At 34.6% G+C, this 13161-nt stretch overlaps 1 protein-coding gene across 5 annotated transcripts in view; it reads right to left on the minus strand.

Annotated features, from left to right (window-relative positions):
• Window positions 1-427: 427 nt before the first annotated feature.
• aak1a (AP2 associated kinase 1a) overlaps window positions 428-13161 on the minus strand; it is a 90123-nt gene continuing 77389 nt past the window's right edge. For 4 of the 5 annotated variants that reach the window (XM_056463076.1, XM_056463075.1, XM_056463074.1 and 1 more), the window contains one exon: window positions 428-1770. In XM_056463076.1, coding sequence (XP_056319051.1) covers window positions 1064-1770 — 707 coding nt within the window. In that variant the 3' untranslated portion in view covers window positions 428-1063. Of the gene's footprint in view, window positions 1771-12163; window positions 12730-13161 lie in introns of those variants that run through there. The other variant, XM_056463077.1, reaches the window with a different exon arrangement.

Below are 13161 nucleotides of genomic sequence, written 5' to 3' on the forward strand. Positions count from 1 at the left end.
AGTCTGTTATTATTATTATTATTAATAATAAAATGTTTACTAATAATAATAATAATGCTATTATTATTAAGCTATTAACACTAAAATAAGCCAAATTTAAAATAATAAATACAAATTTGTTTGTTATTATTATTATTAACAATGAAAAATAATAATATTTCAAATTTACTCCTAGTACTACTAATAATAATGTGTTTATTTATAATACTATTATTATTAATATTATTATATTGTTAATAATAATAATAATAACATTAGTAATAAAAACATTGATGATAATAATAATAATAATAATAATAATAACACACAAATGTGTATTTATTAATTTAAAATTAGGCTTGTTTTAGTGTTTTTTATTACATTATATTGTATGAAAATTAAGCATGTTTACATTCATAAGAATGCAAAGGATACCTATAATACACTTTATAAAAAATTAATTATGTTTAATAATAGCACAGTAGTAACGTCTTGAATTTATGTTGATGTTAATACATAATTTTTAATAAAAAACAACAGCAAAAAATATTTATATCTTTGGTTTTTAAATTATTTTCAATTCATTTATCACATCCCACTTAAGCTTTGTGTTTGTTTTGCGACAAAAAATCAACTAAATAAATGTGTTTTATTTATTATAAATGGTAGGAAATGACTTTTATTATTATTATTATGATGATGATGATGATGATGATGATGATGATGGTGGTGGTGGTCTGAGCTACTATATACAAAACTACCTGTTTTACCATAATTGTAGAAGTACCATCAGATAAAGAATAATCAAACATTTGATAATGGAATTCTTTAACCTCACAAGAGAAAATGATCCAACACTTGTAAGCAATAATTCAGTGGACAGAAATAAAGTTTAACGGCATGAGAATGACCTGAGGTAGCAGAAGGCGTCACACAATCAAACATTTACCCGAGATTGACTGCCGGAGGCCGTAAATGTGCTTCATTCCTCAATATTTTACATTCAGCATACAGCATTTTATTCATCATGTGAAGCTCAAATCTTTTAGAGGGCAAAAAAAGGAGTTTTGTAGACTCCAATTGTTCAGTGTTTCTCATGACGGCCTTTAAGATGGAAGGGCGCTGAAACAAACGGATCCCCAGAGCTCACGTCTGATGCCATATTGTGTTCAGGATCCGAGTCCACTGGTTCTTCATAGTGTCTGGAATACTTCGAAAGCTCCTGCGGTTGAAATTGAAGAGGAGCCACCGGGCCAAGAATACTCTGGTCAATGGAAGAACCCTGTAAAAACATGGGGTGGATCACAGGATTGGTGTAAACCTTACCAGAAGCTTCCTTCTTCCTACCAAAAGGAGCTTGGAGGAAAATGTCAGGCTGAGCTGGAGGACGTAGAAAAGGCGCATTGGTGAACACGTCTCCATCACTATTGTTGTTGTCCAGGTTTTGTCCAATCCGGAATGGAGCTTTAGAGAAAACATCGACGCTTGGATCTGCTCCTGAACGTTGGGCTTGTGGAGAGTGGTTTTCAGACTGGTTTTCGAATGCTACATCAGATGCTGAAGATATTTGGAGGTTTCTTGAAGATGCTGGACTTTGCTCTTCTTCATCATCTGAGTCTTGAAGTAACGGTCTGGAGCCACTACAATCCAGGCTTGGAGTTTCATCACCGCTAACCTGTGACCTTCCTCCTTTTTCAGCATCGTCCTCATCGCTGGAATGAGGAAAGTCCTCCTCTGTTGGGTTGTCATCATCATTGGCGATCCCATATCCATCGCTCTTCCCTTCGGCTTCTGCAAAACAGAAAAACCATACACTGTAAAGAGCAATTAGTTGATGTAAAATCTAGTAAACACTGCCTTTAAATGATTAAGTTAAGTGAACTTAATAGGTCTGAGTTGCAATAGAAATACTTTATATTTTTTTAAGTTAAAGCTAATTTTAAGGCAAAGGGTTTACAAATTTTTTAAAGTAATTGCTGTTTACAGAGAGAAAATAATCCAATGATTGGGACAGAAAAGTAATTTGTCATTCAGAATGAAAAAACTTAATGTCACGACAACAGGGCTGGTCATTTAATTCGAAAACCGATATCGGGAATGTAATTTTTAATGTAAAACTTTTATTAAATTTTGGTTCTCTCCTTGATTATATGGAAATGTGTGCTCCCTGCATACTGAATGATTATTTTTACATTCTTTGCTAGTGTGTGACAGGTCATGTGACCAGGGGCCTCATGTATCAACGATGCGTACGCACAAAAACTTTGCCTACGCCAGGTTTCACGCTCACGTTTGGATTTACTAACGATGAAATTAACGTGACGATGAAATTAACGTGACGATGAAATTAACGTTAACATGAATTAACTTCATGTCTGGCGTACGTGCATTTCTTGTGTGTGTTTATTTCCATTGGTGACTCCTAGAGGCAATTATGTTAAATTGCACACTACACAGTATCTTTGAGCCGTGCAATGCCAGCTGTATAGGACGGATCATCCGCATGTCTAGCAGGTATATAAGGTTTTCATACCATGCTGTTGAACCGCGGTAAAGTTAGTTTGACATTCATTAGACATTCGATTTCAAACCAATTAAATTCTTTGCTCCTGTTATAGTTTGAGCCAAAGATAGGTCAGATAGGCATATTTGCACTTTATGTTGCACAAGGCTTAATTCCTCGATAAAAATTTTTTAAAAATTACCATACAAATGAATTAAACAATTCAACCATATGAAGTTAAACAATGAAACCAGTACCAAAATGTTCAGAAAAACATCCTTCTTATTGCACAAGACTCTGGTTTTGGAATTAGCACTTTATTTATATTATAAATATTTTTTAAATATCTTTTAATGTAAAATTGTAAAAGTCAAATAAACTCTGACACTATTTGAGAGAAAATATTCAAATCAACTCTAAAAATGCGTCACCAACAATTGAGCCAACTCTCTCCTCAAAGGGTGTTAGTTCAGCATCCCCTGTTCCCCCTCCTCTTCGGTCCACATTTTGACGGTGCGCTGCTGTTCTCCTCTTAAACTGCACCTTTACATCAAACCATTTCTTTTTGAATTCACTCACAGTCAGATAAACTCTCCCACTCGATTTTTTTCTTTTCATAATTGCGGAGAACAAACTTGCAAATAACACAGTTTTTCTCCGGTCTACCTCCGATAGGAGCACCTTCAATTCACATTCTATGAAGTTTCTCTTTTTGCTTGCTTGCTTTTCCCATTGCTTTTTCGTTTGATTTTGCCAAAGTGCAGTTTCACGTTAATTCGGATGTACAAAGAGAATATGCGTGGGATTCCACGTACGCAGTGTTTCATACATCTGCTTTTTTTACTGCGTACGCACATTTAAAGCTTTGTGCGTACGCAATGTTTTAGTATGAATTCAATTCAATTCAGTCTTTGTCCATGAGGCCCATGCTTTTAGTTTCATGTGTAAACAATAACATTTAAGGTGCAGTAGGTGATTGTCTTCAGGAATAGTTTTTGTGTTGCTGGTTGAAAGTCTCTTCACATTTCAATAGTATTGATTAAAGTAAATGATCTAAATGTATTTATATGTATTTTTATATTCTGGATCAAAAATTGTCGGATCGACAAATAACTCAATTACGACAGGTACTGTATCTATTTTGGTGCATCACAAATTAATTTGAGTTAACTAGCCCTTTAAATATACACGGTTAAAAATGCTGGCTTCCACACAATTCCTTCATATTGTCCCAACACAAATTAAGCTAACTTATTCATTTTTTACAAATTTAAGTTGATTGAACATAAAACAATTAAGTTTTCCAAAAAAACCTTAAGAATTGTGTTGTTTCAACTCATTTTAAATAAGTAGTTTATACTTTTGATCCTTATTGTCTTAAGGGTTAGTTCACACAAAAAATGTACATTTTATAATCATTTAGTTATCCCTGTATGATGGCCAACAATGAAGCAATTTTGAAGAATGCCCACTTCCATTACATGAACAGAAAAGCACCAAGGCAGTGCTCGAAATGTTTCGGAGATGAGAACAATTTGGAGTCAAACGGAACTGAGTAAATGATGGCAGAACTGACGTTTTTGGGGTGAAAAATGTATAAAATGGAAAAAAGACAGACGATTTAGGAACGCTGCATTACACAAGAAGGCTACACAATAAAAGCACAAGTAAAGCACATTCTAATAATCCACAGCAACTTTACTGACTTAAGCCACAACAAATACAGTACCACAAACAGTCTACGACGACTACCACAACAGCAACCTTGTTTCCACAATTAAAAAGTTTACAAGAAATGTCAACCTTAATATTTCAGAAACAAATGAACTGACTAGTAATGCTACCTTTTCATCTAGGGTGGTCAATTTAATGAAGTCACATTCAACCATTCATTGACAACCCTACATCAATGGTAATTGACATATAATTAAAGCATTGAGAGCCATGGAAACAAGGAGGTTAGAGAAAACACAATGACTGAGATCAGAGCAGAGACATGATGCAAGTCTTACCTTCAGGATGAAGGAAATGGTCAGCATTAAATTCAGGATTAATACAGCAATGCGCTGAGGTTTAGTCTAAAGATGACATGCTAACACACTACAGAGGTTACACTCTATTGATAATCTGTGTAAAATGTGCTTTTGTTTGCACTCTTGATGTATTTGACTCATTCCAGACTTAATAGGTACATTGAGCATTTTCCATTCATTTTCCTTAAACTGGAATGACCAAGCAAATGTATGTCTGTAAAATGACTAAAGGTATAATTTACCCTAAACTGCCTCCATTATTTATGTAAAAAATGCAAATTTTGTTAGCAATTGTTGTTTAAACTATTGTTAATCTTTTTTTAAACAGTGTTGACAATAACAAAGTTGACATTTTCCACCATTTTTTACTTTAGCTCAAGATGCTAACTTCAAACCAGACACCACATGGCATGTATAAAAGAGAATGACAAATTTTGATCATTGTATTGTTTTTATAATGCAAATGAGAAATTCACTGAAATACTACAGTAACAGAGCTGACAATAGCCCCTTTCACACAGTGATAAATATCTGGAAGATTTTCGAAACAACTTTACCGGTAAATTCAAAAAGCGCTGTTCACAAATCACGGACGTTCTGGGATTTTTCCGGAAAAGCCCATTTACACATCTTTTCCAAAATACCAGTAAATTCTGACATCTTTAACCAGAAATTAGCTCATAGAATTTAGAGACATAGAATTTGTCCCTGAGATATCGAAAGGCAGATGTGCGAACAGCAGCTAAATATTTACACATTTGACTACAATACAAATTCTGTGGAAGGATGAGTATTGTGAACAACTTCCATGACAACATATGGAAGAACACTTTCACATGTCGAAATGTACATACAGTAATATGTGTGTGTGCTGGCGCTCACCGGCTCCTTCACATGCACACGTGTCAAGCAGCTGAAGCAGAGCTTGAAAGTAAACTAACAGCGGTTTATCATGAGCATTTTACTGATGATTTTTTCCACAGTTGGCATTAATAATATACATAGAAACATTATCTGAATAACATCCAGCAGCTAAATGTGTCTAGAAAATTTTTTTTTTTGTGAAAAATATCATAAAAATATTTATTTTCATAAACAGCGTGGATGTGAATGCGTCTGAATGTTCTGATTGGCTGGAGTAGATGTCTCACGTCAGGACGTTCTAATTGTAAACGCACTCTTTCCAGCAATTTTCCTTCTGTGTTCACACAGAGCAGCATTCTGGCAAATTACCGGTAAGGTTACAACTTCTCTTTCCGGAAAATTGCCGGAACAAATTTATCAATATTTTGAAAAATGGCCTGTTCACACATACAGACCTTTCCAGAAAATGGCCGATAATTTTCCGCAAAGGCCTGATTGTGTGAAAGGGGCTAATAATACAGTTGACATTTTCCACCATTTTGTGCCTTAGCACAAGATGCTAACCTCAAACTCAAACAGTTGATGTACCTAATTAAATGCTTATTTAAATGATAAGCATTTAAATGTCAGGCAAACCACCAACTCCCTCAGGAAGAACATCTCTAATAGCTGGTGATAAAATGAATATAATTTTATTGCCCATCAGTCTCCTCTTAAGTGCCAACATGGAGTTTGTCCAGTTCATCATGTAGAAGACTTTTAAAATGTCAGTTAAAATGTCAAAAGTGCAATAAACACAAGAGTTTGATCATTTTTTTTAAAGAAAGTCTATTATCACCAAGGCTATATTTTACGATAAAAAATTTACAATTTGTATATTTTTATAAATCTTTTGTAACAATTTTGAATGCTTTTACAGTTGACAGTTACAATGAATCACTGTATTTTCATTATAAGGGGTTTAAACACAGTTGTCTGGCAACAGCCTGTGAATATAATCAGCTTCTAATGGGTAAAATGTAGTAATTGTATTTTTTATAATCACACTTGATAAAAACAGGCTAGAGAAACACGTTGAAGGACTTTTTCCCGTTCTACGTGTCATCAGAGGAGGAAAACCCTGCCCACTAGTGACCATCTCTCCCTCATGAACATAGAACTTAAGTCTTGTTTTTCAATCTGCCACTATGCTGACACATTTGCATTTGTAGCTCCGCCCTCTTTTGAAAAAGAGCACAATCATATTTGAATTTAAAGCGACAGTCACCAAAAGGGCACTATTTGAATTAAAGCCTAAAATGGGAAGTGTTAAAGTGTCATAAAACATTATTTGTGCCACATTTTGAGCTGAAATTTCACATACACTATCTTATTTAGAGACTTATTTTACATTTTGTAAAAAGGGGCATAATAGGTCCACTTAAAAAAAATAGTCTGCCTGATTGCTATTTAAAGAGTAGGACACAACATTTCAAGTCTACACTTTTATTCAATAATGTCCCTTATTGGAATATACACTGGTCGCATAAAAACAATAGGAATACGGCGCTCAATAACATAGGGAGAAGGATTAAATCATGTCATTCCAGGATAGATATGACTTCTTGTCGTTGTCATTTTTTTGTGGGCTGTAACACACACTACAACACAAGAAAGACTTCAACGCTAAGACTACTTAGCCACACCGCTAGGTGCTTATCTAAGAGGAACCATGAGCACTACAGTCAAATTGCATAGATCAGCCACAATAAAACAAGCAAAGGGAGAAAGAACAAACAGAGGAATTAAGTACTGGCAAAGAAAACATTACCATAACATTGCCAACATGCTCTCATTGAAATTTTGTCTATTATATACGAATTTGTACATTTTCAGACAATTTGCTCAAATTCCACTGATAGTTTAGGGATAGACTTCAGTGCCGTTTACACTAGTGCATTTTAGTTTTGTTCACACTACTCTGGCAACTTTTAAAGTACCTGTGAAATCAAAATAAACTTTTTTAGATTTTAGTATTAGTATGTTAGTCGTAATGATAAGCATAATCTAGTGTGCTCCAAAACAGTGACAAAACTGGAATTTAGATGACATAAACATCTAAAGCTTGCCGTTGGTCTCTTCCACCTAAATGGATTAATAATTTTTGTGACATCACAGCATGCTTTAGTTTTTCATCAAATCTTTTGGCCAATCAAATGCTCTCTAGTATGAGATGCCCCTCCCCCTTCAAGATGCTATTATTTTTATGCGCTTGATCTCACTAGATAAAAACCAAACGCTATTGGATGATTTTTAAAAAGGGGGAGGGGCTACTCTATGTCCTGCCCTCTCTTTATGTTTTGAATGCTTTTACAGTTGATGACGTTGAATCACCATATTTTTATTTAAAAGGGGACCTATTATGCAAAAATCACTTTTATAAAGCATTTAAACACAGTTGTGTGGTGACAGTCTGTAAAAATAACCAGCTTCTAATGGTCAATTCTTATTAATTTTATTTTTTATAAATTTTTTTTTAGAATTGATAGAGTCTGCAGAAATGCTTTAATTGACATTCTCCCATTGTATGTGTCATTAAAGGGGGAAAGCCCCACCCATCACTGACCAGCTCTCCCTCATTAGCATAGGACATTAGTTTTGTTTTTGAATCTGCCACTATGCTGACACAAAGGCATTTGCAGCTCCGCCCTCTTTTGAAAAGAGCACTTCAAATCTTATTTGAATTTAAAGCGACAGTCACCAAAATGGCACAATTTGAATTAAAGCCTAAAATGGGCAAAAAGTGCCATGAAACATTATTTGTGTGATATTTTGAGCGGAAACTTCACCTACACACTCTAGGGACATCAGAGACTTATCTTACATCTTGTAAAAAAGGTATTATAGGTCCACTTTAAAAAGTAGTATACCTGATAAACACTGGTGTTTTGTTTCATTGTAGACGGACTGAAACTCAAACTTGAAAACGGAGGAGTGGCTATTCACAAACGCTCCGATCGGTCTTCTGGATTGTGTATTGTTCCCCAATGATAACTTTGGCCCTGTTATTTTACCATTACATAAACAGCACACTGTATGTACAAATGTTGCCAAAGGTCTTGTTGTCGAATCCAATAACTTGACATCTAGTTGATCATTTGGAAAAGTTTCAGAAGGTAGATTTTTTTGATGAATCATCTGTTGAGCGGGATCCCAATCATCACAAATACTGCAGAACCCACATGGATCCAAGATTCTCACAGATATCAGTCAAGTTTGGTCAACATCAACAGCCAGAGGTATCAAGACATTTGTGCTGCCCATCACATTACAAACCACGGGAGAGGGCAAATTCTTCAGCAGGATAGCGCTGCTCATACTTCAGCCTCCACATCAAAGTTCCTGAAAGCAAAGACGGTCAAGGTGCTCCAGAATTGGCCAGCCCTGTCACCAGACATGAACATTATTGAGCATGTCTGGGGTAGGATGAAAGAGGAAGCATTGAGAATTAATCCAAAGAATCTTGATGAACTCTGGGAGTCCTGCAGGAACGATATCTTTGCCATTCCAGATGACTTTATTAAGAAGTGATTTGAGTCATTACAGAGATGTATGGATGCAGTCATGATGGAGTCATACACAATGTTCACTCTGTTTCCACTGCAGCATGACTTTATATTCTATACTGGACATTATTTCTGTTAAGTGACAAGACTGTTGTCCAATCAAAGTCAGACCTTACTGTCCTAATGAAATCATTAAAAATCAAGGCATGATCATATTTTATTTTGGTAAAATAAGCATAATCTAGAGGCCTTTGCCTTTCATATAAGCCACTTCTGACACCAAATGATCAACTAGAAGTCAAGTTATTATATGTTGTTCCTAAAAACCTGGAAAAGTGACAATACTTTTGTCAGGTAGTGTACTCATTTTATGCAGTATAGTGTGGATGGAGATCCTTTTTCTAAAACGCCAGTCTGGACGAGGAGCATTTTTCAATCCAAAGTGAAAATTCACTAGTGTAAACGACACCTTAAATGCTTATCCTCATAAAATGCTTTTCTCGTAAGTCTGGGTTAAACCTACACAATAATCATCTAGCGATGCAACATTTGCAAACAGACAAAACATTAACTCAAAAAAAGTGACGCTCTTAGCATCTAACACAATACAACCCTATCTAATCTAATAATGAATAATCCAAACATCATACATATAGTACAGTACATATAGACATGTGTTCATATATTGAGCAGTTTTATGATTGATACGTGTTGTAAAATGTGACTGCATGCCCGATGCCCAAAATAGCATAACAGATTGATCATTTTCAGATAAATGTTGAAGAGTTCACTTTAAAGATAACAAACCATTCTGTTCAGTGCATTAAGGATTAAATAAATGATATTTTTGAGGTCATGAAAAACAACACTTTCCAATAAAACCCTTAGTTTTTCACAATTCCTATATTACCTTCTAAAAAAATGTAATTTGATAGGAAATATATAGCTTAGGTCTAATTTTCTGGCAGTAACTCAAGAAGAAATCAAGGAATGTTTGATATGAGTCTCTCGTTTCTGTTACACGTCACAATAGACGAAACCTCAGGATGAGCAGCCCGTCATAGGCTCCGTCTAAACACATTTATGCACGCTTAGAAAATAACACACATCTGTTTTACTGAAATAGAGGTTACGATTCAAAATAGAGGCTATTTGAGACGGCAATGGGTAAAAGTAAAAAATAAAGCTTGTGAACTTATATTTACATTTCTCATTTTCGACGAATGCTATTAAACACTAAATCCCTTTTCTCGAAAGCGCACACCCCTGATAGTCTCTATCTGTATATTCAAGTTTATCCAAAATACCCCATTTGGTGAAGAAACAGACACAGGCAAAAATGTGATACAATACAGTTGACAAACATCAGAACTTTGTGCTCTAACATACAGATAAATCATCTTATAATATGTGTCTTGAGAATAATGCACATTTATACAGATTCAGAACTTGTACATGAATCCTATATAATCTGGCGTATTGTCCTCATATGATCTGTTCTCTTTTTATTTACAGATTGTTTTTTATTTTACTGAATTTCTAAGTTCATCTTGTAAAAGGTAGTACATCTGTGTCCCACGCCTCAGATATTGCAAACAGCAAATAATAAAAAGAAGAAGCAGGGGGTATGAATGAATAAAAATAGAGGAGATACAATGGAGAAAAAAATGATAGAATGAAAGAACATTAAAGAGGAGTGAAATCCACGATGATGTGACGGACTACAAGAAAAAACTTGGTTTGAACTAAATTCAATAATGTAGATGGGAAAAATCTGTAAAAGTTCTTTGCGCAAGTATAAAAAACAAACTTGTCATTTAAGTTGATGGATATTAAGTTTTAGCTAGCTAGAGTTGTGACTGCATGCGACAAGAAATTTGTCCGACAGAAACATTTAAATACCAGCCATTCAGAAGCGCAGGTTTATAATCTAATTAATACATATAAACCTCTTTTAACATTGTTAAAAACTACATGCTGAGTGACTGATGTTGAGTCCTGACATTCATTTTCAAACTATATGTTTGCTAGTTTGTTTATTTTCAAGATCTGTGGTTTCAAGATCAACTATCTGCTGCTGTTTGCAGCATGGCAACCAATATCACGTAAAAAGGGATTTAAACCCACATCGGTAGTATAACCACTGAATAAACCCCATAATCAGTACCTGAGGTGATCATTGTCATAGTAGTTTATGCTGTTATGCAGCCGCGGCATCGCAGAAATAGAAACCATTTCTGAAATAGTACTCCTTTTAATATGGAAAAGATAGCTTTTTTCAAGTGTCGGGTGTAGTTAGCATTCACATACAAGAATCCAAATGTACTCAAATCCCAGATGTATTTTATACCTTGTAAATTGATTGTTTTAAACCTTTCATTTAAATGTATACATTTTTTTCTGGATAAATCTCAGTATAATACGAGAGTTTTATGTATGGTTTTTAAAAGCATTATAATACAGTTGTTTTGTGTTCAGTGTTTTTTTAATAATCTACAGAATGGCCCACATTTACTTCAAGATGTCGTTTAGATCAAAATTAGGTCAAAAAAGTGTTTACCTAGCATTTTTAAAATCATTTATCAAAAACACACATATACGCAAAAGCTGCTAAAATTGCTATATTATCTATGGCAGGCCAGTAGTTGGTGCTATAACCTTGTTAGCAAACACAACTTGTAGGGAAGTGACGATTAGCTCTTTTTGGTGTTTATATAGTGCATCTCTGTTCTTGGTTTGTGAAGTAAATCCACATTGCAAATAGCAAACTACTATGCATCGAAAACACAAGGATGTACTCTGCTACTGTTTTGTTGTGTATGTCGCATTTGCCTTTGAAATCAAAACATACTGTGTGTGTTTATATACCGAACATTCACTACGCAACAAAATGATGTCACCATTTTCGAAGATTCAATTTTCAAAATGAAGCTTTTTTTAGTCCCGTACACACCGCTGTTGTTTAAGATTACCGAAACAAACTTGTACAAATTAACTTGTACGCAAAATAAATATAGCAAATTTTGTTATTGTGTGGACTTTATCTTTTAGATACATTTTTCAAATAGTTAATTTCAATTTTGATATAATGTGGACTTTATACACATTTTTCAAATGGTATAAATATATATATATATTTTTAAAAATAATAATAATTTAAAATTCTTTTTGAATTTCGACTTTTGGATTGACAAAGATTACCAAAACAAATTTTTTTTTTTTTAATGGATTAATTTGCATGGAGTAATTGTTCACCTTAAGACTAACAATGAGCGCTAGCAAAATAAACATTGCAAATTTTGATATCGTGGACTTAATACATCATTTTCCAATGGTGTCAAATTATTGTTATTTTTTATTTTAATTTTAAAAAACAATTAATTTAAAAACAACAACTTATTTTTGAATTTCGACCTTTGGCTTGCAATTATAACCCTAGCTTTTCGTATAGCTTTTCACTTTTTGAGCTATTCGTTCAAAATAAAAGTTCGTAAAAAGTTGACATCGTGAAGAATGAAGCATATGAATGAAAGTCATGAGAATGTTTATGGATCAACAAAAGGGAAAGATACTGTGAAAGTTCAAAAGAATGCCAAAAAGAAAATATGGATGCCCAAAAGGTGGACTAACTTAAGGTTGAGGTTTCTAAACTGCCGCTCAATATATATTTTTTTAAGAATTGCACGCTGCCCTGTCCCTCTCTGTTTCCTCTATAAGTCGATGAGTTGGTCCACCAGCAGAAGGGAGCATGCCAGCGAGGGCAGACTGGTCTCAGAACTGCCACTGTTGCTGCGCGAATGACCACCTAGAACATGCCGGAAAGAGGAGAGGAGAAAGAGAGAGAGAGAGAGAGAGAAATGAGAAGTGTGGGAAAAAAGGAGTAAGTAAAGAAGACGTTGACGGAGGAGGGTGAGTGAGGGATGAGGGGTGAGAAAAGAAAGGAGGAAAGAGAAAAGCAAAAACCAGATGAATAGCAGGAAAGAGAAAGCATAAAACGCTAAAAGATAACAAGAGCAGCATCAAAGTAAGGATTATGTGTGGGAACAGCGCAGGACGGCTAGAAAAGAAAGAACACACGAGCCTGAAAAGAGTCTCAAGAGGATTCGTGTTCACTGTTACTGCTGCTTAAAGGTCACAATCCATTTTAAGTAACACGTCACACACTTACTTCAAAAACCTGTTGATGAAAAGTCATATTTCATCCCAAAATTTAAGAAAAGCTGTTATAGTTTACATG

The sequence above is a fragment of the Danio aesculapii genome, chromosome 8 (assembly GCF_903798145.1).
Source record: "Danio aesculapii chromosome 8, fDanAes4.1, whole genome shotgun sequence".
Taxonomy (NCBI): domain Eukaryota; kingdom Metazoa; phylum Chordata; class Actinopteri; order Cypriniformes; family Danionidae; genus Danio; species Danio aesculapii.